The 27803-nt window shown below is 57.2% G+C and overlaps 1 protein-coding gene across 1 annotated transcript in view; it reads right to left on the minus strand.

Moving 5' to 3' along the window:
- Positions 1–604: 604 nt before the first annotated feature.
- LMX1A (LIM homeobox transcription factor 1 alpha) overlaps positions 605–27803 on the minus strand; it is a 47429-nt gene continuing 20230 nt past the window's right edge. The window contains exons 3-8 of the mRNA XM_067300429.1: positions 5666–5898; positions 1983–2152; positions 1661–1738; positions 1484–1553; positions 1119–1289; positions 605–786 (exon numbers count right to left, since the gene is read on the minus strand). Of these exons, the coding sequence (XP_067156530.1) occupies positions 626–786; positions 1119–1289; positions 1484–1553; positions 1661–1738; positions 1983–2152; positions 5666–5898 (883 nt within the window). The 3' untranslated portion in view covers positions 605–625. The remainder of the gene's footprint in view (positions 787–1118; positions 1290–1483; positions 1554–1660; positions 1739–1982; positions 2153–5665; positions 5899–27803) is intronic.

The raw sequence follows: 27803 nt of genomic DNA on the forward strand, positions 1-27803 counted from the left end.
TTAGGGTCTCTACGTTTCTATATTCGCATGGGAACATCTATCTTAAAAGTCCCTGTGTTTAAACAGCGAGCGCTCATGCCAGTTGAGCAACAGAGGGAAAAAGCCACAGCGGACAACACTGCGTAGAAAATTTTCCCTGTGTTTCCTCAAAATGTTGTCAGCTTTTCAAATCTCAAAGCCAGGCTGACATTGCAAATTCCCCCAACAAAGATGAATAATTTGCTCTTTCTGCTGTTAGGACCAAAGGTCGCACGGAGAAGATACAGTGCCAGGACAGCCTCGCAGGAACGTTTTTCCCCCTCGTGGCTAGTTTCCCTCCCCCTACCTTTCCCCATGCCGGAATTAGAAATTGGGGGCCACGTTTGAAATTTGAAAACCCACCAGCCAGCTGCAATGAACGCTCCTGTCTCTAATCCTAGGAGTCTAAGAGAAACATGAAACTATGCAACCCATAAGTTATTCAGTCCTTGGGAACACCAAGCTACAGAACATTGTTTGACAGCATCCCAGCAGTGTCGAGTCCCCCTCCCTCCCAAACCCCTCTTGCCTGCGGCCTCGGCAGCCGCTCGTCGGGTAGCGCCGCGGACACGCGTGTCCGCGCCTGCCCCGCGGGGGGAGGCGACGCTCAGGACGTGAAATAGGAGCTCTGCATGGAGTAAAGGTGGTCGATGGGATTCCCCACCCGCGACTGCAGGGGTCCCGCGTCCGCCGTCGCCAGGAAGCAGTCACCCAGGTTGCTAAGTGAGGTATCATCGCTGTCCAAGTCATGGAAGAGGGGCTCAGCACCTGCACGAGCAGAAGAGAAGCAACGTTGAAGGGCTGCGCGCTGAGGTAGCTCTGCTCCCCCCCCCCCCCCATCTGCTCTCCCTGGTGCTTCAGGCTCCCAAAAATGCTGCGCCGTGCCATGGCCCACGGGCGACAGCCTCCAGTGGGACTGGCCCCCCAGGTCCACAGCGCAGCTCCGCTGGCCAAGCCCTGCTCCCAGAAGCTCCCCAGGGCATGGCCACACAAGGGGAGGAAGCCCACCGACATCTCCTTCACCCGCGGTGGGGAGCATCATCCCTACATGACCGCAGGGGTAAACTGAGGCATGGCAAAAGCGCCTCTCAGAGCCTTACCGTAGGGGTGCATGTGGTCCCCGGGCATCTGCGGCGGAGTGAGCCCTTGCCGGAAAGGGTCGGAGCTGTAGACGCTCTGCTCCATGCCCAGGAGCTGCTGTGGCGGCGGCAGCGAGGTGTATGGGTTCATGATCCCCTCCAGCCCGGCGTTGCCACCTCCGTTGGGCTGGGCTGCAAGACGAGAGCAAACCATCGGGCTGCTCTGGGGTTGCTGCTTTTCGAGGAGCCCCAGCCCTCCCCTGCAGGGCCCGAGGCGCAGGGTGCTCGGGAAGCCTGGAGGGGATGTTCCCGTCAGGGACACCCTGAGCACGAGGAGGAGGGCTCGCGGGGGTGCGAGGAGGGCTGGGTGCAAGGTTTCAGGGTACCTGAGCTCAGGCGCTGCGTGTTTTGCTGATCCTGCTGCTGCTGCTGCTGCCTCCTGGCCAGTTTCTTCATCTGGGTGAGAAGAAGGGGCAAAGGCAGGGGCGTGAAATCATCCCCCCAGCAGAGCAAGGAGGGAGGGAGCCCCCAGCACCCACCGGGGTTGTCCCCGCGCCACCCACCTTTGCTCGCTGATTCTGGAACCAGACCTGCACCACGCGGACGCTCAGCCCCGTCTCGGCCGCCAGTGTCTCCCGCACCTTGGAGAGAGGACACAACAGCAGTGTCTCAGTCAGCTCAGCAGGTCTGCTCGGCTTCCCAGGGCGGCTTTTGGAGGGGGCAGAGCAGCTAGGACAAGCCCTTGCCCCGTGTCGCAGGACAGCACCAGCCAGCAGCCGCCCCTGGAGCTGGGAGCTTGCCAAGCGCCGGCACTGCCGCCGGGGACGGAGGCAGGCAGGACCGCGAGCTTTCTGGGGCAGGTGCCCGGCCCTTCTCTCTCTGTACCTTCCTACACGGCTTGGAGGAGACCTCAAACGACGCCTTGAAGGCCCTCCGCTGCTGAGTGGTCAGGATCGTGCGGGGCCGCTTGGGCCGCTTGTGGTCCTTCCCATCCTCGGCACCCTTCCCTGAGGCTTGGCCCATTTTGCAGACGCTGTCTTCGTCGTCGCTTTTGCCTGGAAAAGAGAAAGCGGGTCCTTTACAGACAACAGGCAGCACAGTCCATATTCCAGCATGTTCCAAATAATCTGGGGGAGTTTAAATGCAAAGATTTGAGCAGCTGCAGTGTGAAACTCTAGAAACACCTCATTTTCACTGCATCTGACCCAAAAGTGGGTCTGCCCTACAGGCATTTCCTTCCAGGCCACAGCGGGGGACACATCTGGGCAGAGACAGCCAGGTCACATCCATGCTAGTGAATGAGCGATGCCAAGGACTGTCCTCCAGCTCCAGGGCCATCCATGCAGCACAGCTGGTGTCTGAGAGGTTGCTGGTGTCCTCCCAACCCCATCAGGGGTGGCACAGGACAAAACCGTGCTGGGGCTGTACTAGCCCCAAAATGGTGTGGACAACCACCATACAGGACCTCCTCAGTCCTTATTTTCCCTACCACAGAGATCAGCTCCACTTAAAGCACAGTTTTAATCATAAATCTGAGGGGTGTCTTTGCTTATATTTCTCCCCACCCATGACCTTTCTTAAAACCTCCCTCGATAAAAGCCCAGACCACTTCAAGTTTCACTCCTCCGGTACTTGCTGAAGCAGCTCTCACTGCTCGTTCGCATTCCCGGGGACTGGTGTCTAATTCCTCTCTGCTCTCGGTGCTGGGGGGCTTTTGGGCACGAGCTGCTACGGGAAAGCAGGCTGCATTACTCTGCCCCTTACCAGCCCTCTTTATTTGCAACTCCACTGGGCAGAGCCTGGGCTGCTCCCGCTGGCGCTGTGCTCTTCCAAGGCTTTCCCAAGGGAAGGGAGGCAACGCTGCCAGCAGAGGGAGGGGGCTTCCCGAAGCCCGTTACCGGATTCCTCCACGCTGCTGGGATCGCTCCGGGGGTGGCTAACCCGCTGCCCTTTCCTCGGTGCAGGCACAAATATGATTTCCCTGCTCCATCTAGCTGCCTGGTTTGCTGAAACTTGAAAGGGTTTAATTGGGATTATAGGGGGGTAGAGGGGTATATGGGGGTAGAGATTTGGCAGATATCAGGGAAGGTGTCAATTGATGGAGACATTTAGGTGCCTAGACCCCGCTGCACTTTAACAAGAGGTGGCCGCCCAAACGCCTCTCCAGCCACCAGTCCCGCCGGGGACCAGCTCAGCAGAGGGGTGCTGGAGGCTCACGAACTAGATCGAGCAAATAATGCTCAAAAAAGAGTGCTCCAGGAGGGGGGGAACCCAGCCTCGAGCGACCCCCCCCCCTTCCCCTCCGAGCCCTCCCTCCCCAACACCTGCTCCCCAAATCCCTCCAAGTGCCGAAGAAAAAAGAAGGAGCAGCGGAGCCGGATTTGGCGGGGGTATTACTTTTAATTAACTCTCCCTTTCAAGCCTCTCCCCGAACGAGGGAGAAATTAATGACCGTCTCGGGCCGCCCCTGACGTCACATGGGAAAGCGCCGGGGGCCGCGGATGTTGTGCGGCGTGCCCTCGGCACGACCCGCCGGCTCGGCGGCGAGGGCGAGCGCCCCGCTACCCGCCGCCGGGGAAGGGCCATTCTTCGCCTGGGAGGATTTAGGGAGAGGAGAAACGCTAGGACGCTTTTAATTGGAAACCGGGCTCCTCTTTCAGAGGCGCTTGTTTACTTAGGCTCGGCCGCGGAGGCTCAGGGGAGGCGGTAATTGAAGCGAGGGTTTGGGAGATTACGGGCAACATATGGCTCGCTTTTTATCTGCGCTTTCTCATAAAAGTGGCCTTTGGTGCGCGGGGGCCGGGGCAGGGAGGACGGGGGGCTTCAAAGCGGGGAGCCCGCACCGCCTGCCCGCGGCCCCCGGCGGGTGCCAGGGTCCGGGCTGCGTTTCCGACCGGCCACGGGCTTGCACGGTCCTGCTGGCTCCCGCGCCGGCCCTCCCGATCCCGCGGGACCTGGCCGGAGCCTCCACCGAAATCAGTGCTTCCCCTGGAGATTTTTTGCTACTTAGTTCTCATTTCAGCCAGAAACGCTGGAAGCGGAGCCGCAGGACGTGGAGCCGCTGGGGAGAAAGAGCTCCCCGACCCTTCCCAAGCTGCCCTTTTCCCCCGCTTGGAATAAACCCAAAGCGCTACGGGGACAGGAGGCCGCTTCGCTTATTTTCTTGCGTGACATTTCCTTGTTGGTTCCTATTTTAACTAGAAGAGATTGCATATCCCATAAGGAAAAATAATAATTCGTCAATCAATTAAGAGCAGAGATGGATGTTTTCCAAATGGACTTTCCCAGGCCTAATCCAAGAGCCAGAGCCAGTGCAATGAATCTCTGTGTTTTCCTGCCTCTTCGTTTACTCCAGCATTGGACAGTCACTCGCTGGCTTTCTTCGGTGACCTCCTCCTATTTCCTCACTGATTATTTTTGCTTTTATCATCATTATTTTGGGGGAGGGTTTTTTTCCCTTAAAGCAGACAGTCTCTCCCAAGGCAGAGCCACCCGCAGACGGCACCGCAAAACCGCCAGGCTCTCGCTCCGCAAGATCACAATATTAAAAAGCAGTGTAGGCTTTGGGCAGTTCTCGCAACACCGGCGCCAAAGCCGTCACCGTCTCCCCAGCCACCGTCCCGAGGCGCGCCGGCGAGCGTGGGCGCTGAGCGGGACCTGCCGCTCCGTGCCTCAGCTCCCCCCTCCTAAGAGGAGCCGGCGATGCTCTTTTTCCCCCCGGTGCTTTGTGCTAGTGGGAAAAAGGCAGGCTGCCGCTAGCGCGCTGGCCGCCCCTTGCAGAGCACGGCCTTTCAAAGGTGAATGCGCCCTCCGCAAAGCAGATTTTCCTCTGATGACGGTTTTTAAGAGGAGCCGAGCGTTGTTTGGAAACCCGTGCACAACGACGTGACCCAGGCAAATGGCATGTGGCCACGGAGCCTTGCTAGGAGCAGGGGTCTTTTGGGACATCATTAGCGCAAAGATATCTGCTAACAGTTCATTTTTTTACCCCCCCCCTCAGCCTCCGTTGCTGCGTTTTCTTACTAAATTTGTCTTCCTGGGAAACACTCAAATATTATTTTCATTGACTGTAGGTATGTATTGAAATGCTCATCTGATGCTCAGGGCAACCTAACCTCATTAATAGCCAGAAAGTTTCCCCGGTATTAGCGCCCGGGACGGAGCAGGACGCCAGGCGCAGCTTTGCTGCAGGAAGCCCCTTCCCCTGCGCCCACCTCCAGCCGCGGCTCCCGGGGCGGCCGGGCACCCCGGGAAGGGGACAGACCAGGAGCAGAGACAGGGCGGCACGAGCAGGAGCACACGTCCAACGCGATGAGGAAGGTCCCCAGAGCATCCTCCGGGCCTCCTCTGACGCCGCTGCCCAGGTCCCCTGCTCGCATCCCTGCGTGCAAAGCCCCGGCCAGGAGGCACTCTGGCTGGAAACGGCTTTGGCTGGAAAACCCAGAGGGGCTTGTCAAGCTCTTCCCTGCTGCCCGGGGGACTTGGCCGCCGGGGGCTCGGGGGGCTGGGGCCGAGGCGGTGCCGGCGGCCCCGGGGCGGTGCGGCGGCCGGCGCGGGCGGCCCCTTACCGGAATCCGACAGAGCCGGGCTCACCAAGCTCAGCAGCTCCCGCTCCTTCTCGTAGTCGCCCTTACAGAGGAGCTGCCCTTCCTTCAGCACAAACTCGTCGCCCTTCTGCAGGCGCCGCTCGCAGACGCAGCAGCAGAAGCAGCCCAGGTGGTAGACGCTCTTCTGGGCCCGCATCACCAGCTCGCTGGGCGCGATGGCCTCCAGGCACCCGGCGCACTTCACCGCGAAGAGCCTGCGGGAGCAAAGAGAAGGCCCCGGTGGGACGCCCGGCGGCGAGGAGGGAGCCCCGGGGCGCCTGCAGCGGGGAGGGAGCATCACGGCCACGTGGGGTGGGGTGGGTGTCAGCACGGGATCTCCCCTGCTCCCCCCAGCAGCCGTCAGGGCTTTGGCTGTGCCGCGGGACCTGGCGCAACGGTGTTGGCACCCCCGCAGTGACCGGGTGCAAGCTTGCCCTAGGCCGATGGGGGGGATGCTGTCTTTGGGCCAACTTTGGCATTGCGGGTTGACCTATTGCAACATTTGCCATCAAAGCAGGCAGTGGACGAAGACTCCAATGTCTGGATGCTCCAGGTGAAACCAGACAGGTGTCAAACCTAACGCACCAGCTACCGTCACCTCAGGACGTGGGCACACCATGCCCACGTGAGTTTTATTAACTCTGCCCATCCACCTGCCTCACAGGCCAGCTCACAGTCCACTTCCCGGATGTAAGGAGCTGCTGAAGGCTGCAACACCTTTCGCAAACTCATCCATGACCACCAACAAGCACCTACAAAAACCAGCCTGGGGCTCAGGGTGATGGCCACTCTCTGCGGGAGACAGGGAGAAAATCTTGCTCCCTGCTGTTGCTGGCAGATCTGGGGTGTGGATATGGGCCCCACTATGCCCAAGGCCCAAGGAGATGGTTAACAGGGCGAATAATAGCAATATACGTCTTGCCTCCTGCAGGGAGCACCACAGTAAAATCAGTGTTGGCCTGAGAGGACTTTGAAGGATCTGGAGCTAAAGCCTGGGCTGGATGCTTTAAGTGAACGAGACGTTTCCCCCAATACGGATTTTTTTGTGGTACTAAACCAGAACCTCTTTGTCATCCCCAAATATCTGTGTTTTTGGCTTGGGCCCCATAAAGAAAAACTTCCTATTTACCCAACGTTGTTTAAATATATGTGGGAACTGTACTTTATTATTCCCCTGTCTGGATGATTTTGGCCTCGAAAGAGAAGCTGTAAGTCAGCAGCACATCCTGCAGAGGTTATCTCAGAGCATCTCCCGTCGCCCTCCCCGGAGATGCCCAGGGACCGGGCAGGGAGAGGGGCGCATCCAGGCCTCCTGCAGCCCCAGCCTCCATGGGGAGCTCCCGCCGCCGCGGCCCAGGTGCGACGCGCATAGCCTCTGCGGCCGAGACCTGTCAGCGAAGAGGCCTGGAGGGGATGCCTGGAGTTTCTTGTTGCGTTCATATTTTTATATTTAAGAAAAAGAGACATCGAAGCTCTGCTTAAAGAGTTTAAGCGGTTATAAATGCCCCATTTCCTTTGAACATCTTTCCCATCCCAGAGGTTTCCCGCAAAACGGCGGCAAAGTTGCCTCCCCAGAGCCTCAAGCAGACCGATTTAAAACATTTTTTGCTCTTACCAAAAAAAAAAAAAAATCCCACGCAGGAAATGAAAAGTGCTGAGTCAGCCCCATTCCAATAAGGAGAAGACCAGATGTATGCAAAACCCTTGCAGCAAAACAATCAGAAAAACGGGAAATGTCTTGCATTTATGACCCTGAGCAGATTATCTGGCTCCAAACTGGCCTGGTTTGGGTGGTTATATGCCTCCCCTGACACTACTGTCTCCTGAACCTGCTTTCCGAGCACCTTGGTTTTTCATGTGTGCATTGCCACGACTGCGCTGACAGCCAGGCAGGGCTCGCCGCTTGGGGAAACTGAGGCGCAGAGCGTCGACCTGCCAGATCTGCAGCACCGAGCACGCAGGGGGCTTTGCAAAAGCTCCCCCGCCGCAAGGGAGCACAAGCCTTGCTGCAGCCCCCGAGCTGCCAGCTCCTATGCTGCCGCGCTCTCCTGAAATCCCAGCCGGGCGCAGGCTTCATTTCGCCTCGGTTTAGTTGCCCAATAGCCGGATAAATAACGCGGTCAGCTGTGCAAACTGCCCGAGGGGGCCGAGGGGGCCGGGGCGCGCAGGCAGCAAGCCCGTGAGAACCCGCAGCAGCTGGTAGCATCTGTGCCCTGCTCATTAGGAGCCGATTAACCGCTTCCTCTCGCGGCGCTCCCTGCCGCGCGGAGGCAGCGGGCCGTGGCAGAGCCGCGCGCCGTGCTGGCTCGGAGAGGGGCAGAGACCGCGGCGGGAGCCTCGACGCGCACCTGGGAGAGGAGCCGCTCCAGCTCCCCGCGCGGGAGTTATCCGCAGGGCATCGCCTCCTCATGCTGCCCGGGCTGGGAGCGGGCTCCAGCTCCTGGCAGCTGCTGGACAGATGTGCGCACAGCTGCCTGGGTGCCACAGCTGGCCGGGCGAGCCACCCGCCAGCTGTTGTCTCCATGCATTGGGGTTGGGGTGTTAAGGGACAAGGATGGGGCCTCCAAACACATCCTCCTTCTTCGGCATCAGCTCCCTCCTGGTGGCTTCAACCCAAGCCGTCGTGCCGGTCTGCAGAGCCCGGGAACCACACGGGCTCGACTAGAGGGCTGGGTTTAACCGCAGCTGCACAGCAGGATTTCGCAGCTAAACAACTCCAGGAAAGGCCCTCCAGCCTCGCTGCAGCGGCGTGGACGGCCGACCACATCCGCGTGCACATCCGCGCGACACGGCGATGGGCACGGTCACCTGGCGGATACAGCCTGGCTCTTTCCCAGGCTTTGCCGTAACGGCTGCGGCGAGCGCCGCTCCGCGGAGACGGGCTCTGCGCTCACAGATGCATGCCGCAGCGCTCTTCCCACCCGCCGTCCGAACCCTGTACACGTCCGGCAAATCCCCCAGCGCACCAGTGAGCTCATCTGCCACGGCCGAGCGGGGGGATACGTGTGCTCCGATCCGCGAGCAACAGCCACCTGGAAAGCATCCTCGCGGCAGCGCTCCCTCCCCGCCACGCTCTGGCGAGCACCAGCATAAATCAGCTCGCCTCCTTCCTGACACCTCCCTCCGCGCCGGGGCCCCGCGGGGCGGGTTTTTCCCTGCATCCGAGCCGGGAGAGGAGTCCGGCCGGCTGCAGCTCGACGAATGCACTGGGAAACAGCGGGGCTCTCTGCTGCGTTTGCTCCCCCCATCGGATGGGGATGCTTCGGAGCAGAGGACGTCACCCCCCTGCTAACAGGCTCTGCTTTAACTGGGGGGCTGCAAGAAAAACCATCTGCCAGGGATGCCTCCGCCGCCTTTCCTTCCAGCCCTGTTCCCGAGGCGAGGACGGAGCGCTGGCGCTGGTACCCAAGCTGCGGGGCAGCGCCCGGCGGGGCTCGGTGCCAGCTCCTTCCAGCACCCTGAACTTTTCAGCGCTGTGGGTTAAAAAAAATCATCATATAAAAGGTGGGGGGTTGGGAGTTCGAAATTCCAAACAGTGCTGTTAGCCACTTTTCTTTGTGTATGTTCAACCTTAATTTCCCAGGTTTACATACAATCGTCTGTCTCTAAGATATATATATATCCGGAACGTCACTATGAATCCCCTGGGAGGAGAGGTGTGCATGTTCCCTTGAAAGGATCCCTTCTGAAGGGTCATTTATTCCAGTCCTAGCTCAGAGCAATGCAGGCTGGTGTTAACACTGTGTATTTCTGTAGTCAATTTGTATTTAATTATGTCTCTTTTATGTCAAAGCAGAGGTAATTTGTATTCATCTGGCAACACGGTCTCATCCTGTTTAAATGAAGTTTAAACCCTACCTGTTGGGATTACTAAGTGTTCTCAGTAATAATATACTGATAAGCTATTAAGTTAGTGCTGCCTAATCTTCATGAATGAATGGGCCCAAAATATCTGTTTTCAGTGCATTGATTAGAAAGCAATAAACCTGTGTTAACTAGACACATCAGCCTCAGCTGAACAACGGACTTTTCTAAGCCCAAAGCATTCAGCATGTTGCAAAAGAGGAAGGTGTTAGACCTAGGTAAATGATTGCCTAATATTCGACTCTTAAGGCCATGCTTAGGCCCGGAATAAATGGCTTAATTTCCAAACTGCTGAGCCCGCAGCAGCTCCCGCTAAGGTGAACGGGCCCGCGGCAGAGCCGTGAGCAGCCTCCGGAGATCCCGGCCTTGGCCGGGAGCACGAGCTGTGTCCACCCGCCTGCACCCGAGGGCAGCCTTGCCGGTGGGGGGCTTTTCTCGCACGGTCTCTAAAAGAAAATCAGTTTTCTTCTTCAAAAATGAAGGCTCTGTCAAGAGCTTTGCCTGCTGGCTTCCACACCACTGTGGTTCAGGTACCTACAACCTATCCACGGGGTGCAGAAAGGACAGGGTGTCTTTCACCACCGAAAGCAGAACTGTCCCACCCCTAGGCAGCACAAGATGCAGAGAAATACCCAGAAAACTTCCCCCACAGCATGAAGCTATAACACACGCCTCATAACCCCATGATAAACCCAGATCTATGGTACGAAAAGGCCAAAGAGCCCCAAAATTGCAACCTATCGCAGGCAGGGAGGGGGAGAGACCGAAGAAAGTGGCTGGTGGCCCAGGTCCCTGCAGTCACCAGGAACGGGGGGGCAGAGTGTGCATGGAAAACCCCACATGGGGATAACTCCTTGCAGGGATAATCCCATGCACGGATAACTCCCATATGGATAACCCCGTGCACAGATAACCCTACACATGGATAACCCCACCAAAGCACCCGTGGTCTGCCTGGGAGGAGGCTGGCGGAAAATTCTCTTCTAGTCCTGGATCAGGCAACTAATTTGGTGTTGTGCCTGAACAAGACACCCCAGCCAGGATCCAGAGACGTTTTTCTCCACTTCTGGGAACTTCAGCTCTACCCCACTACACCCAACTCCTTCCTGCTGCAAGCAGCGGACTACTGAGCAGATGCCGCATTTTGTCACTCCTCCACCTCTTTTTTGTCCCTCTGAAGTTGCAAACGGGACTTTGAGGCTACATTTCTACATGGCGCGCTGCACGGAGGAGAAAAAGGAACGGCTCTGCCCAGGGCTGCCCAAGGCAAAGCGATCGTACCGGGGACTTCAACAGGTTTTAAAGCAAGAGCAAGTTGTCCACCCAGCCAAGGCAATGGGAGCACATGTATTTCTGTGATGCTAGGATTGCCACAGCTTCTCCTGCAGAGAGCAGGCTTTAGTTTTCAGGAGATTTTTCTTTTTTTTTCCATACCATGGGGTTCAAAAGCTAAACCAGGCCCAGCTCACTGCCTTTGGGTTTGTTTAACCATGTATGAAGCTGCCAGGCGCGGGGGCAGGACACCCCGGTGCCCGGAACAGCTGGGTAACGCCACCGACCCGCAGCCCTGTCTGCAAGGAACGACCGGCCCCATCCTGGCGCTCCTTGATGATAACCCCCAACGCGACGGGCGCCGCAGTAAAAGCCTCCGCGACAAGCTGACACAGAAAGTTTGCAAATAAAAAAAAAACACTCGAGTCCGCCGGCCCACCTCTCCCTCATTTTCTTCCCGGGGCGCAGTCGAACGTAAAGACCCTTCGGTGGCGGGAGGGCGGCCGTCGCGGGGGCGCGCAGCATCGCGAGCGCCGGCGGGAGGCAGCGCGGGAGGGGCTCGGGGAGGCGGCTGGCGCTGCTTGCCGGGGCCGCGGCGACGGCGGCGACGACACGACGACGACGATGAGGAGGCTCTGCGAAGGCGCCTTTCTGCCTTTTCTTTCTGAGCCGGCGGCGTGAAAGGGGCCGTGATTGACAGGCGCTTCCCGGCTGCCGTCTGCTCCCGCGCTGCCTGTGTGCGCCGCATACAAATAGCGGCGCCGGGAGCCTTCCCGCACGGGCTGCAGCGGCTCGGGGCCGCCGTTATTAAATAGTGACGGACAAACCGCAAACGGGCGCAGAGGCGTCCGCCGGCAGCGCTGCGGGGTGGGGAGCCGTGTGCCGTCAGCCCCCCGAGCCCCAGCGCTCCGCGGAGCGCGACCGCTCGCAGGAGCAGACGGGAGCGGCGCGGGAGGCGGGGGCGAAGGGCGCGGGCGCCTGCGGCCGCAGGGCCCCGGCCGCCGCAGCCCTCGCACCGCGCCCAAGGAGGAAGGCGCAGGCTTTTTGCAGCGTGCGCTTTAGCGCCCGCTTCAGTCTTGCACTAAAAGGTCCAACTCTTTGGGGCAGGAGGGAGGAGGAGTCGCAAGGGGCCCAGCCCCGGGGGAGATCTGAGCAGCGGCACCTCTCCGACGAAAAGGCTTCCCAAACGGCCGCTTTGCCACGGACGGACAGCCTCCCGGGAAAAGAGAGGCGTGCTGTTAATAACGTTAATAATAAGAACTAGTCGACCCTAGCAATAGACAGAACAATACCAAAATAATATCAGAAAAGGTTTTGGTCAAACGTCTGCAGTCTCAGTAAAAAGCGCAGTTGATTCCTGCTTTGAACAGAAGCAGCCTTCAAAATGCCCCCAGCCTGGGGTGGAAAGTATTTTTGAAAGCCCAAAGGTTGTGATTCCCACCCAGGGCCGCCGCTTCCGAAATCAGAGCAGCTTTGCGCGGGGCTGTTGTACGAAGGCGAGAGCAGCAAAAGCGTTTCCCCCCGATTCCCCAGCCACAAAAGGTGCCGGCGTTCGCGCGCACGCGTGTGACAAGGAGCAAAGACTACGCGGCCCCCCGGCCCGTCTTTGCACAGAGACCAGACAAAACTCGCCGCAGACCCGCAGCCACACGTGGGGCTCGCCAGGCGCGGGGGACGGCTAAACCCAGGAGCAGGCTGGCAGAGCCGGCAGCGCCCGTCGGAGGCTGGAAAGGCAGCTGGCGCGAGCAGGGAGCCCGCCGGGGAAGAGCCCAGGCGCCACGCACCGCGCGGGGAGCTGGGGGCGGCCGGAGCAGCGGCTCGCCGCACCGCGCCGCGGGGAGCGCGCAAGCTGGATTGAGTTGTCTTGGCACCGGCTCATCTTCTCACTCACTGTCACCGGTCGTAATGGGGGACGGGAGGAACGGGTCCGCGACGGGACGGCGGTGGAAAAATGCCAGTCCCCATCAACCACGGATCCGGCCCCTAGCAGGGCTCGGTTGGGAAAAAAATGCGTGCCTTCTGCCTTGCTCAGGGGAGGGGACGGCCCGGATGGTGCTGAGGAAAGGCCTGCGCAGGGGCTGCGCTGCTGCATGTGCCGCTTTGCTTGCGGCCAGCAGGATGCAGTCGCCAGGAGAGAAAGGTGTGTTTGGAGACGGGGAGGAAGCAGGGGGCCCCGCGTGTGCTCAGCCTTTATTAGGCACTGGAGAATCCACACCGCACAGAAATTTGGGGCAGCCGGCCGTGGCCATCCCAGGGCTCACGGCGCTGCTTTTCTCTGCTTGCGAGCGAGCGGGATAGCGCTGTTCCTTGCTCAGCAAGACCATCGTTTGCAAAAACAGGGAAGGACCCGGGGGCCTGGGGAAGAGCTGGGGCTAACGGGCGGCAGGGAGTGGGCTAGTGGGCTCCCAGGGCACGCGGAGGGCGAGCTGGGGGCAACCCGGCCACGGGCAAGCCCGAGGGGCCTCCGAACCCACCCACGATTTCCGAGCTCCCAAACCGACGCAGAAAAACATCAACCCTCTTCCACACCGGCCCCGGCTTTTCCGCCGGCGCGCTCCGAACGGCTTGGAAAGCGCTCCGGCGGCACGAAGGAGAGATGTCTTCTCCAGGCTGTTCGCCTGACCCTTCTCCGTCTCCACGCCTCCCTCCCCCCGAGGCGGACAAGTGCTCGCTTTACTGCCTGGCAACCGGGCTGAGGCTAAGCTTGCTAAAATATGAGTGTTTTTTGGCTGGAGTACCAGAAGGCTGCAGTCCTACAGAGAGAAAAAAATTGAACACTCCATGCCATGGCTCCAGAAAGGGGAAGAATTAGATTTCACACCGAGCAGACTGGACCATGGCATTCTTTAGTTAATGCTTAACAAACGCCCAAACAAAAGCGGCCAACTTAGCTGCATGTTTGTAAAATGTATTCTCAGCAGATTCGGGTTTATTGGGGAATTCGCTCGCTTTGCAGCAAGTGGCGTTTTCCCTTTTTTTTTTTTTTCTTTTAATTTCCCTTCCCCTCCCTCCCCCCAGCTCCAGTCCTCCTCATTCCTGCTGGCTGGATGCATCTTCCAGCGCTTCGAGGGGACATAGCAACCGGGGTTAAACGGCGTTATTTTATCCAGGGTGTTAATGGGAGCTTGCCTCTCCCCGTCCTGGGGTGGAAGCTCTCCCCAGGGTGCAGCTGAGCTGCTACAGACAGGCTGGGGGTGGCGAGTCCTCAAAGCCAAGTCCTGGCCTGTCGCAAAGCCACACCTGAATTTTTAGCCCACAGCTACGTTCTCATAGAGGCTGGGGAAAGCGAACAGATGAGGTTAAGTCTGAGAGTCCTCCCCGCTCCCCATCCGCCTTTCTTCACTTAATCCAGCTCTTTCTGAAGGGTCCGAACCTTGCGTCCCTACCGCGACGTTGCGTTCAGCATCTCGGTTTGCCGTGCCCCGCTGTCATCCGCGAGCCACAGCCGCGGCTGCAAGCAGGCAAGACCTGCTCTCAAAGCCAGAGCCCCCGCTGGGGATGGCCAGAGCTTGGAGGAGGGGGACAGCCCCACTTCGGGCCCTTGGGGGGCCTCTGAAGGTGGTGGTGGGACCGGGCTGCTCCACGCACGGGAGCCCTTCCAGTCTCGGTGCACCCTGGCCAAGCGCCGGCCCTGGTCCTGCCCGGCGCCCGCGCAGCTCTGGGGTCACTTCCTCGGTGCCCAGTGCCGTAGGAGAGGACGCCAGCGAGGAGAGGTGGACTGGTGAGGTGGTGGCAGATGGGGGACGTGGCACAGCAGAGAGGAGGACGGCTTCGGAGCTGGGGGGTTTAATGCTCCTGGTGTTACATGTGGAAACACCTGAGACTGCCAACAAGCGCCAGCGGCTTTCGATCCTTCTTCATACCAGAATAAAAGGTCAAGCAGGCACAAGGCTTTTAAGGCTGCTTTAATTCGCTCCATTTCTGAGCAAGGATATACTAACACGAATTTCACCCACGGGGTCCTATAGGAGCTGATGAATCCCAGGCCCATCCAGGCCCTGAGGGAATCTGATAAAAATCCTCTGCTGACATCAGGAGGGGTCTCAAGGAGGAAGACCTCAGTCTCAAGGCAAGGGCAAGGGGGGAAGGCAAGCACATTCTGGCCAAGAGCGGTGGCAGGAAAGGGAATACCTGCTCCAGGCCAGAAGAACGAGCCCAAAATGCTGGATTTATCCCGGGACCTTCCCATTTTCCCAAAGACTGCTTGTTTTTGGAGACCAACCCTCCATAACAGACTGTAGCATTGGCAGGGAGCTGGCCCCATCGCAGCACCAACGCAGCTCCACGGCCCGTTGGTTTGGCAAGCAGGGGGGATGCAGGGAGCAGGGAGAGAGGCACAACACTGCGTACAACCCCAAACACCATGCCAAGGATTTATCCCATCACTTGCGCCCATACGAGCCCACATAATGGCAGTTCTGCTTCACAGAGGATGGATCTTCCACGAAGCTGACTTTCTAGCAGCAACCCCCTCCCCCTGTGCCCCCAAGAAAACACGGGTAATTGAAAAACCACAATATCACTAGTCAAATTTAATATTGAGAATGAGTGAGCGGGAGCCAGAGGTCAGAATTAATTACACCCCACCATATTTCAGCACACTGCCGCGTCTCCATGTCCTTTCCTAGGGGAGCAGTGCTTCCACAGAGAGGTCGACAGACATTATTAGAAAGGACTGATTTAAACGTACCCCCAGGAGCTTTTCAGCTTGTCTCTTCAGAGCCTTTGTTTGTACTGAGATTAATGGGGAGGCAAACGATGGAAAAGCAAAGTCACCATGAGCGAGAGGATGTGCCATCGCCACCACCACCCAATTTTGGCCAGCTTTGTAAGGAAGGCAGGAACAACTAGCAGAGAGGAAGCATTGTTCAGGTCATTCATTTTACAGTTAAAAGTGCGATAACCTTGAAACCAATTTTGTTGCTTTCCAAAAAAATTGGAATTTTGGCTAAATAAAACCTGGGGTTGGTTTTCCTACCACCTTGGGGATTTTACACGCCCCCAGTCACCCACCCACACTTTTTTGATATGCCGTATCGTCGTGGGGGAGGGAACTCTTCTCATTCTGTTCCAGCTTGCAGTACATCATCTTGCATTTCAGTGCATTTGGCTCCGAATTCATTGCAAACCTCCCGCGATGGAAAATGAAAATCTTTAAAAAAAAATAAAATAAAATAAAAGCTTTCTCTTTTCCGTTTGGAATTTCAAAGGGAGGATTAAAAACAAAAGAAAGAGCATTCAGACCAGCCAGAGAAGTTGCGAAACCTCCATCCTTGGAGACAGCCAGTGCTCGACTGGGCCCAGCCCTGAGCAACTTGATCCAATGCTGAAGATAGCCCTGCTTCAAGGAGAGGTAGGACCGGAGACCTCCCAAGGCCCCCTCCAGCCTCAACTTTTCCATGATGCCATAACCCTAAATCAGCTTGCACAGGACGGCTTCCTTTTGAGGAAAGTCTAGCTAAACGAGGGTCTGCTTTTCAAGACCTCAAGCAGCCCACCACGTTTGGTTGGAGGTATCTCACCCACCTTTAGGTGCCTGCGCTGACCGTGTCAGGCCCCCCAGAAGCCAATGGAGAGCGCGATGGGGGCATCCAGCCCAGCCAAATCGTCCACCCGCCTCGGACCCCCCCACATCGACAGGGGCGGTTCAGGAATCGACCTACATCCGAGCAGGCCGGGAGCCGTAAGAGACCCAGCTCCCGACGGCTCTCGTGTCTCCTAGGTTACAATCGAGGACTGCGGTTTCCTTCATTAAACGCAAACCGCGCGTCCCCCCGAGGACTCTCCAAACAGCCACACACGGGGCCGCAGGACCCGCTCGCCGCACCGCCGCTTCCCCGGCGTTTAGCGTTCCCGGGGCGTTCGGACGGCCCCAGCCGCAGATGCGCTAACGCAGCAAGTTCCCCGTCGCTCCCCGACGCCTCGGCAGCTATAAAAACCGCTCGGCTGCGTAAAATTTAAACAGAGTAAACTAAGTCCGACGCAGAGGCCGGCTGTCCCGGACCAGCTCGGCAAACAAAGTCCAGCTCGCAGGGTCACGGGAATAAGCGGGGCCCTCGCAGCGCGGAGTTATCGGTCTCCCGTTAGCTTATTCCTTGCTTGCCTCACCGACGGTTTTCGCGTGCCTCGGCTCACCCTCGCGCGGGGCTTTGCCCGAACGCCGGCTGCGTGCGCTGTCAGGTCGCCGGGGCTGGTTTCCGCGAGGCGAAGCAGCTGCTGCGGTTTGCCGAACGCGGCCGCGCTCCAGCGAAGGCTGCGCTGAACACGGACACCTCTCCGAAGAGGCATCCTTCATTCACAGATCCGTGCACTAGAGAGCACTGTAACATGTGTTTCAGGGAAGTTTGTTAACTGCTCGGCTAAACAAGCGTCCTGGAAATGCCAGAGGAATATGCTCTGGAATGAATGGAAATATTCATCTAAAAAGACATTAAATTTAAGCCATCTTTTTTCCCCTCCGCTGGTCTCGTGTTGCAGTCCTCTTCTGCACACGCTCTCGGGTTGGGGTTTTTTTTAGGAAAACAAATTCTTCGGCCGCGTTCTGCGATCTCAGCAGCGCCGAAGGCGGCCCTGCAGGCACACACCGCCGCGCACGCGCGCACGCGCACGCGGGGGGTTTCTCACCCGAGCCGCCGCCTGCCGAGGGCCCGGGCGTTCGTTAGCGCGCCCCAAGCGAGCCGCGCGCGGGGCCGGCCGCGGCGGGCAGCCCGGCCCACGGACCCCCACAGGCGGAGAGCAGGGCGGCGCTGCATTTCGGGGTCCCACTTTCGGCCAGGGTTCAAAATTCGCTTTCTTCTTTAGAGCTGTTTGTTCTTCAGGTTGGGGAAGTTTCGGTCTCTTGAAAATTCAGTATTGCACCAGCGTGAACTCAAAGCTCTTTTCGATTTTGGCGTCGTGACCGTGTTTCAAGTTGGCTTCCGCAGCCATGAACAGCCCCCCCCCCCCAAAAAAAAATGCTCTAATTGGTGCCAGTAACTGAGAAGCAGCCCCGGACCCTGATATCAGAGCGGGTCAGCACCGTCACTGGGGAAAGACGTGAAGAAAGCTCCAAAGCAGCCTGAAAGTGCTTGACACCGGAGCCGGTTGGGAATTTCCCCATAAAATCATTCCCCTTCCCTCTGCTTGCCCTTAAAAATATATATACGTACGCAGGTATGTACATACATAATTTTTTTCTGCAACATGTTTGTTTTCCAGTTTGGATTGAGGGTTTTGACAGTTCACTGGCAAGACGAAAGCAAGCAGGACCTCACGGGGGAGGGCTTGGGGGAACACGAGGCCCAGGGCGCCGCTGCGATCGCAGGGCCGTGCCCGGGGGTGCTGAGCAGCCTCGAAGACAGGGACGCCCAGCTCCGTGCTCCTGCCCGGCAAAGCGCCTCGGCGGGCCTCCGCCGCCCATGCAAGCTCCGCCATTCCCCAGCCAAAACGTTTTTCTGGAGCTTTTCGATCTGCAAACCTCTCTCTCTCTCCCCTCGCCCTTTTTTTTCCCCCCTCTTTTTCAACCATTTTGCTTTGCACACCAGGGCAAGAATTCCCTGCCGGGTAGAAATCGCGGGCGCTGCACTCGGCCCGAGCACCAGCGGCTCCCGGCCGCCCCGCCGTCGCGCCCACGGCCCGGGGAGCACGTGCACGAGGGGAGAGAAGGGGACGGGGACGACCGTGCCCCCGCGCCGCAGCCCCCGCGGCACGGCACAGCCCCTGCTCGCGGTTACAGAGACGCGGGGCTGACGCCCGGCTTGCCCGAGTACCTGAGCCGGCTCCCGGGGCGCCAGGAAGCGCTTTCGACGGATTAGAGTGTAAAAGCAAACAGAGCTTTCTCTAGGAAACAGGCTTCTGTCTCTAGTTTCCATGGGGTTATCGCAGCATCGGGGGCAACAGCCCTTCCCGCAGCCTCTGGCGGCCGGCGAGGCAGGATATTACTTTGTCGCTTATTCATTTTATTGCTTCTCTTTTCTAAATATTTGCTTGGCAGGGAAAGGATTCCCTTTACGCAGTATCTGTTCTTACAGGTCAATTGAATTTCTGGCTCTCGCAGTCCCTCTATCCCTCCAATTGCATTTGCAAAACAAATATTGACTGTACCAATTAGCTGCGAAGCCGTCGCGAAAGACGGCTGAGGGAGCCGGGAGCCCCGGCGAGCCCCACGGGGAGCAGCGCTCCGCAGCCCTCCCTTCACGTGCCGAGAGCCCTGGGCTCAGCTCCGACATCAGCTGAACGGACCAGGGGGACACGGGGGTGACCCACACCCCAAAGGGGTGCTAATCCTTCCAGCTACAGAGCAAAATCTTTGAAGGGTATTAAATTAATGTTGGGGTATCCCTTTGCACCTGAGACAATTAGCCTGAGACAAGCGTAAACTTCCTTGTGCCTGTTGTTGACTCTGGAACCTAATGATGGCAACCTATGGCCATTACTAATGCCAGTAACAGCAACAGCAAGTGCATCCAGGTAATAGGTTAGGCCCATTAGACACAAAAGCCCCCCATCCCCAGCAGAACATGAGAAGCCTTATTTCTTTTATTCAGACATTAAATCCCCAGCACACCGGAGCAGGCATGGGTAAGTCGCGCAATGCTTTCAGGCACGGGGTAAGTCATCGGCATCCCAGGGCGGGTGCTACTGCTGGCAAGGCTCAGGTGGAGGAGCCTTAGCAAGGGCTCTGCCTGCAGCCTGCCCAAGCAGGGAAGGAGCGACGTTCAGCGTTTCATTTGGAGGTTTTGCCAAAACCATCACTGTGACATGGAAAAAGGGAAAGGTGTCTTGGTAGAAAAACCAGTCATCATAAAATATTTCTGTGTTTCGCTTTGCCGTACTTTAAACAACTTTAAAAGAAAAATGATTTCACTGAATATGTTGTGTAGCTCCAGAGTCTTGAAGCGGGGGGGGGGGGGGGGGGGGGCATCTCATTTTCATCTTTTCTGCCACAGAACTGATACCATCCAGATTTATATTTCACCTCTCCTTTTTTCTTCCTATTTTCACAGTCTGTAATTTTCCAAAAATCTCCTTAATGATGAAAAAGTTACAACCTTGTCAAAAATAAAAAAAATGGGGGGAGCAGGGGGGGAAAGAGGCTGGCCCTTGCCAGGTTTTTCTAAAGCTGGGAACTTCTAATTTTCACATTTAAAAATAAAAGTAAAAACGAAGCGGACGCATTTTTAAAAGGAGGTTGGGGTGGGGGGGAGGAACCCATTTCGAAGCCCGCTAGCAAAACTAACGTGGAAGTAGCGGAGAGGCTTCGGCTTCGCAGCCGGCACGGCCGCCAGGCAGCCCCGCACCGGCAGACAGGCTTTTTCCCCCCGCGGGTTTCTTCCCCACGTCGCTCCCACGTGGCACCCTGGGGAATTCCGCCGTTCCCCCGCGGCGGCAGGACGAGCGGATAAACCCACTGCCTCCAGCGCCGATGCCGACTCGGGATCGGGTCGACACCACGCACGGCCCGGTCCCGCCCGACGGCAGCGTGCACGCGTCCAGAGCTCGGCTCCGGCTCGGAAAGGGGAGGGCGGGAAGCAGCTTCTCCGTTAGGGAGAGGAGGAACTCGCTACAAACCACTCAGCGCTGACCTGCGTCTTGGAAGAGCGTGAGGCTGCTTGGCTCCGTGCGCTGGGCCCGGGCCCATCTCTCCGGTTTACAGCAGTTGAACTGAGCCCAAAGGCTCGTTAAGTCGGTGTCTCTGGAGCCGGTTACCCCGCCAGGACGTGTCATCGTAACGCGGAGCCCGCGTTGCTGTTCGAGGCGAACAGGAATTTGGGGCGAGGGAGAGGAGGGAGGCAGCCCCCGGAGGCCGGGGAAGCGAGGCCGCTCGCAGCGCTTCGCTCGGAAACTTGCAGTACCGGGTGCTGAAGGCCCTGCTCCCGCAGCCTGGCGACTGAGGGGGAATCTCACCTTCTCATAAGTTTCTTTTCATCCCCCCCCCACCTCCCCCACTTTTAAAAATTAGCTTGCTAGCCTGCTTTCGGGAGGGGAAACCTTGAGCAGGCAAGTCCTAAGAGCTCCGAAATTAGGGGGCAAACAAAAAGAGCCCGGCATTTATTATCAATTTGTTTTAAATGATATGATTGGAAAACCAATCTGAGGATTATTAATTCATTTTGCAGGCCTGCCTGCTGGATGCGTAGGAAGAGAGGACATGGACAGAGATAGCCCGGATCCCCCTCCCTCGTGCCGAGAAACAGGCATCTATTCCCTCCCAATGACATCTCTAAGAAGACATCGACGCGCAACCGTTGGCCTCCCAGTCCCTATCACCGAGCCTACTGAACCCGCTAAAGGTCAGCACCAAAGGCATGTCCAACACATATGGTTATTAGTTCTCCATGGGTCCAGCCACCCCTCCACTACAGCTGGGTGAACAATTCACAGTGCATAAATTTATCTAGCAGATTTCAGCCCACGTGCTGTTTGCTAATAGTCTGTAGAGAGACTATATTTTATCCCTTTGGGTTTCTTGGCAAACGTTCAAGCTCCTGACCCTGATTTATTCGCAATCGGTCAAGAGCCACATTTCATCTCCGTAGTCCACGTCTGCAAGGAGCTATTTGAAGCATGTGACTCTAAGTCACGCAACAGCACCGCGGCACCTCGCCTTAAGCCTCCGCGGGCCGGGCCGATTAGGGGCTGGCCGGTTACTGTGGGAGCTACCACTTCTTCGCAGCACCTCCAGGAGGTAGCCAGGGGGGTTGTGTTCAAAAATAAACTCTGTGGGGGCAACTTTGCCTGCAGAGTCCAGCGCGGCTGGAACAAACCACACCTCTTCTGCGCACGAACGTGAAGGCAGCTCAACGTCCCAGCCAAGGCTGGCTCACCGCCTGTCCTTTTGCTGGACTCATCCCATTTCACCATCTACTTGCCTACCTATCTGCCTATTTATAGTCCTGCCACCCTGAAAGACTTTTGCACAATGCTTGAGCAGTTGGCGGGTAGCGCATACATGTGGGCTAGTGAATGCCGCTTTCTTACTGGAGAGTGGTGGCTCTTCCCTAACTCCTGCTCCCCAACCTCTTGTAGGACATCCTGGACTGTGGGGTGAATCCAGCCCCATAACCCTGCGCCCACAGGTCCTCCTTCCTTGCTTCTCCCGCACGGACGATGCTATCACAGCAGCACAGAGATGACTTGTGTTCTCAGCTCTGCCTTACGCTGGCTTCAGTCGCATCCACGGGACGCCATTTCTCCACCCATGAGCTGGAGGTGTTGCCCAAGGCGGTGTGCTCTCTAACGGTGACAAAGCCCTTTTCCTTCCCCTCCCAGGGGAGACTCGCAAGGAGAGTGACGCGTTCACCCGGCCTCAAGAACGAGACCTGCTCTTGACATCAGCTGGGAAACTGCTGGCACAGACCTGTGCAAAGAGCCACCTATCACTGACCTGGCCCCAGGGGTGCCAACTGCGTCTCACCAAGTGCTTCCTAAAAGGGGAATTACGCCCAGCGCAGGGATGAGCATCCCTTTGTGAAGTGAAAACAGTTAAAATCACCAGAAGGGAGGGAAAGGCACAGAGGGATCTGCAGAAGTTGGAGAAGCAGAGCTTCCTGAAGGAACAGGGTTAGGATCAGCCCGATCCGACATCTTCATTGGTGATTGCAGTTCAGGACTAATTAGCATGTTAATAACATTAGCAGGAGATAATGAACTGAAAAGGATGGGAACAGTGCAGAATGATCTCAAGGGGACCCTTGAGAGATCAAAAAATAACAAAGGAAATTCAACTTGGAAAAATGCAGCTTCTGCATCGGGAGGAAAAACATCTGGAGCAGATCCTTCAACAGGAAGAAGAATCCAGGAGCAGAGAAGCAGAGAGGCAGCCCAGTGCAGGATCAGACTGTGAACTGGGCACACGAGCGAAGAGCGCATGTGTTGCTACCAGAGCGGTACCCAGCGCGCCTCGGAGCACGGACGTAACCAGCTCTTTCAGGGCTTCCCGGCAATACAGGTCACGGGTGTCACCCACAGACAGCTCAAGAAGCTGGAGGCAGATCTGCAGCAACCCAGAGGGCTTCCCCAGGAGGGAGATCAAAGAAGGACTAGCACGCGTGTGCCGGCTAAGCCACCGCTAGGAGGGGATCCCACCAGCGCGGCTGCAAACCAGGCAGGACGTCAATGCTCATCGGGGGAGAGGACGGTCTCACTGCAGCTGCTCTTAGCTGTGGAATGACACAGGCGCCCCAAGCAAGATGGATGAAACAGCATGAAACACCCCGTAAGGAGCTATCCTAACCCATGGACTGGTTCATCTCGTGCTCCTCACAATTACAAGGGTAGGGAGGACTTTATCCAGCCCCTGAGATGTATAGAGTGAATGGGAAAGCTTGGAAGGGCTTTCTTGACTTCTGCAGCTCTGTTTTATCAACTGTCCTTTCCACAAAAAAAGCACCATGCAGGACTGCAAGTGAAAGGCCTTGATCCTGACCCATCTGGAGCATCTTACATCACCAAGACCCAGTATCTGCCGTGATGCTTCCGGGCTGGGCATCTTCAGGGGACACTGGCTCCTGTCTCAGCCACCAGTAATTCAGCTAGAACAAGTGGAACCTAGTCACCATCACTCTGGCCTCAAATATGTCCTGATACAGGGATGAGGAAAGCCACATGGGCTACGTCACATGCTCTCCTCCAAATGGCTGCAGTGATCCCTAATGTCCAAGCACCCCAGTCCTTCCATGGACTGTCTGGAGGGTTTTACAGTGCAACCAAGTCAAGGGAAAGCCAGACCTTTTACACCAGCAACACCGAGTAGAACCGGTGCTGCAATGTGTATGAACTCCTGAGGCTCTTGGCCTTAAAACAGCCCAGCATCAGGAAGGGCAGGAGTTTTATCACCCAAATGGGGATTAAAGTGGTTCCTGATGCACAAGTATCTGGAGGCAGAAAGGGAGGAGGGGAGCTGCTTTGCAATGATTCGCTTCTCGGGCTGTCCCTGCTGCCAGGTCTTGGGCAATTTGAGGACTTTGTTGCAAACTGGAAGAACCGGAGACATATGTGAAGGAGGAAACTCGCATTCCTCTCTTGTAAGAAATCCCTTCTCACTTTCCCCCAAATCGCACATACACCCAAACCTCAGCCTCTCCGGGCTGGCTTGGACACCGGCTCCCCTCCCACACCCAGATGACCTACTCGTCCAGAAATGGCCAGGGCCCACGGCTGGGGCGTTATCCTCTCCTCCTTCCCTCCCCTGCCCGCTGCCTTGCTGCGCAGAGCCGTCGCCGCCTGACAGGAGGCCAGGAGAGGAGGAGGAGGAGAGACTTCACCTTCTGTTCAACTCGCCGCCGCCCCACGAGCCCACCCACTTAAAACGCTAAATAACATGTCATCTCCTGGTGGTGCTGGCACCGACGGAAAGGTACCATTGAACCTCCGCCTGGTCCCTCCGCAAGCCAAGCCCCGAAGCTAGCACCATCCAACCCTGTTTTGCAGCCTCCATAAAATAAATCACGTTGCTCCACAGCTACTGTTGGGCGTTCACGGCCCGGAAATGCGCTCACGCTTGGCACTAATTGGCCTCATTTCTTGGCAGGTTGCATCGATGGCCTGAGGACTGGACAAGCCGTGGGAACCGAGCTGCCCTTTTGCCCATGGGGCCGGATCAAAACAGGCATCGGGACCGGTGATGGAGGAGAAGGCAGGCTGCAAAAGTCCCTCCCAGCCTAACCGGCTGTGAAACCTAGTTTTGGGACCCGGACCGTGAGCACCAAAGATTTCCAGGCTTTGATGCAGCTCTGCAGTATCCCACCCCAGCCTTTTCTCAAAGACGATGGTTATTAGAGGCGATGGCAAGGGATGTCCCCACCCTACGTGGGAAAACAGCGCCTCAGGAATCACCCTGTCCGCAGCGAGATCCCGCGCTGAAGACATTCCTCGTGTTCCTGGGGGCCGTAAGCACCATGTGGAAATGATTAGCAGCGAGAGCGCTTGACAGAGTGACTGATGCGAGCGCTCGCTCCGGGCTGCGGGCGGCGAGTGCGAGGCCCAGCCCTTTCCTCCCGGTTCCCGGCACCGGGCTGCGGTTGCTGTTTCAGGGCCGGGATTGCTCCTGGCTGCTGTCTCCAGGCTCGCCTCCCCGCTTCCGAGGCACGGCTCGGCACGGCCGCCTGCGGGCAGGGAACCGGTGCGTGCCGCGGTGGTCCCCAAGGCGAGCCCGGGATGTGATCCCTCTGCAGGGCTGCTGGGGGCGAGGGACACGGCCCTTCAGGCTGCGAGGCTCCTTTCCTGCGCCATCTCCCCTCCCTCCGAGTCCTCCCCTGCCCCTGGGAGCCCTCTCTAGGCCCCGGAGAAGGGAAAGGACTCTCACACGGCTGAAACACGGTGCTGATTTGACCCAATGACACAAGGCTACGTATCCTCCGGCAGAAAACTGCCACGTGCCCAAAAGCCCAGGTGCGCTGGAGTCTACTGCGAAAGCTTGTAGCGAGAGCATGCCTCAGGAAGAAAAGTCATCTGAGCATAAATAAGGTCAAAATCAAAGCAACCAGAACACCTGATTTTGGAGACCAGCTGCTCAGACAGTCTCCATTTACAGCAACTATGTGTTACCACTGAAGCCTAACGACAGCACATGCCAACCTCCTGAATGCATTCCAAGCTGACACCACCCCAGGTGATTAAGGCGAAGAGTGACGGATTCGAGCCATGGTCACCAACACAGACAGGCACCTCCAAACCATGTCACGACAGGGAGAAAGCAGGGAACTCACTTCCGACACACGATGCAAAGCAGCTTTCCCAACTCTACCTACGCATCAACAGAAAGTATCTAAAAGGCTGAGCAAAACTCCCACCACCACAAAACACCCCTGCCCCTGAGGCTGGCCTTGCTGAACAGGAGAGTTTCTTACTGGTTAAAAGGTGAGGCCGAGACCTCGCATGAAACCTCCAGAAAGTAACCCAGCAGCTCCGAGTTAGGCAAGAACGTGCAATCTGGCTGCAGGATGTTTGCATATGCAATTTCAGCTTTGCAGCGTGTGCTGAGGTCCATTAAACAAAGAGAGACAGAAAATTGGATGCAAGCGTCTGCTCTGAGGATTGTGAGGCATTTGGCTCCAAACTGACTCACCGAGGCCTCCTCGGGTTTTTTTCTCCCTTTCTAAGGAAGAATAAACAAAAAGCACTCACGTAGACCCAGACCAAACGTAACTTTGCACGTGCTCCAGGGGAATGAGCAGCACTGCAGAGCGGGATGAATGAAGCACGGCCCTTGCACGGACCTTTCCTTCCTGATTTCTGCTCCCAGCTGGATTTAGGACTTGCTTGGCTGGGGTGGGACCCTTCCGGGTAAGAGAATAAAAGGCTCAGGGGTGGATCCTTGAATTTCCTTTTCTGGGAAGGCCAGAGCCTCTTTGAACTCCCTCCTTCTGTTGGAGAGAGAGCAAAATCTGTAGCTGCAGAAGCGCACAGCCCAGCACTAATCTGTGTTTACACCTTTGCTGGTATCAAACGCTGCCATCCTGCTGAAAACAACAGCAATCTCTGTGGGTGCCAGGTGGCCCTGAGACACCACGCGCAGGGAAGCCCTTCTCACTTGACAGAAGGACAAGCCAGACGTGATCTGCTACGCAGCCATTAACGGCCACGTCCTCCAAGGGCATCCAAATATCAGCCGCTAGATTTGATCTTTTCAGCACCAGCGCCTTGCCCCAGGCAGGCAGCAAGACTATTATTAGGGCTCGCGGCAGCCTGGCTCCTGACTTCTTTCGCTGTGAGCGCTGCCCCGTTAAACGATGTGCAATTCCCATTGCACTGTGTCTCATTGCATAGATATTGGATTCGGGAAATACTCTTCTGCCTCAGGTGAAGCGGTTTTTCCCATGCCCACCCTTTCAAACAAGAGCGGTTTAACACTGTTTGCCGAGCGTCCTAGCTCTTTGTGGCAGGCAACGTCCTTAAACATCTGTGGAAGATGCAACACGTGCGCCGGATGATAAAAGCAAATCTGTCATCAAAAGCCACTGACCTGCAAGTCCCCAATTCTGCCCCATAGATCTGCTCTCTAAGCATTTGTCCCCCACCAAACCCCATCCCACTGGTACCTACTCCCTCCTCTCCCTGGCAAACCCTGTTTCGACACACTCCTCACCCCAGGCGCCTTAGGAAAACCTTATGGACAGCCCCACGGAGCTGCCAGCCTCCCACCTTGCCCTGCTTTCGTGCACAGCTCGGTGCCCAGAGGAACCCCGGGGAGGAGAGGCAGCACCAGAGCCCGACAGCGGCCAGACCTGAGCGCGGTGCTGCGTGAGCCCAAGGCAGTCACAGCAAAGCAGCAGAGGTAGCGAGCAAATGAAAGATGTCGCCGAGGGGGAAAGGCCGCAAACAGTCCCACACGCCAGCATCTCCATGCGAAATAGCTCAGCAGTCCTGTCCCTGGGCGGAAGAGTTAGCACAGAGGTGCTGGGGCCCCCTCGAAACCTGCTAAAAGTGTTAGAGCAGCTGATGGGAGGAGAGGAAAGGAGAGGAGAGAAGGACACACATGGCAGATTGCAAAAGTGAGGTCAGATGCTACCTCCTTTGCTGCAGCTGGTTTAAAGTTGCTGTACAAGCTGGGGTGACCTCAGCGTAGGTATGGGACTGTCTGAGAGAGCCCATAAAGAAGTCTGCAAGGTGCCCCGGTACTTCTGCGATGGGAAATGTCACCAGCAGCTTTGACCCAGTACAAACAGGCCCGTTCCTGGACTCCTCCTCCAGGCAACGCTGCAAAAGCAAAGTTTCTGGACCAGTGGCTCCCCGCCACCCCTGCAGCCAAGGCCACCGCTTTGGTCTCAGGGAGCCCAAACATTAGGGAACCGTGATGGCGTGGTTTTATGGTGTGCCTTCAGATGTAACAAGACCCTGTTTTTCTCCAGGATGTCACTTGTTATTGCCATGTGTAAAACAAACCCTAACAGCCTCCTCGATAATCTCGTTTTCCAGGTTGTAAAATCACTTGTGAGTTGCTGGGATAAGGACACACAAAAGACTCGCCTCACCACGCTGTTTCTAATGATCTCAGGAACCTCAA

The sequence above is a fragment of the Apteryx mantelli genome, chromosome 8, assembly GCF_036417845.1.
Source record: "Apteryx mantelli isolate bAptMan1 chromosome 8, bAptMan1.hap1, whole genome shotgun sequence".
NCBI lineage: Eukaryota > Metazoa > Chordata > Aves > Apterygiformes > Apterygidae > Apteryx > Apteryx mantelli.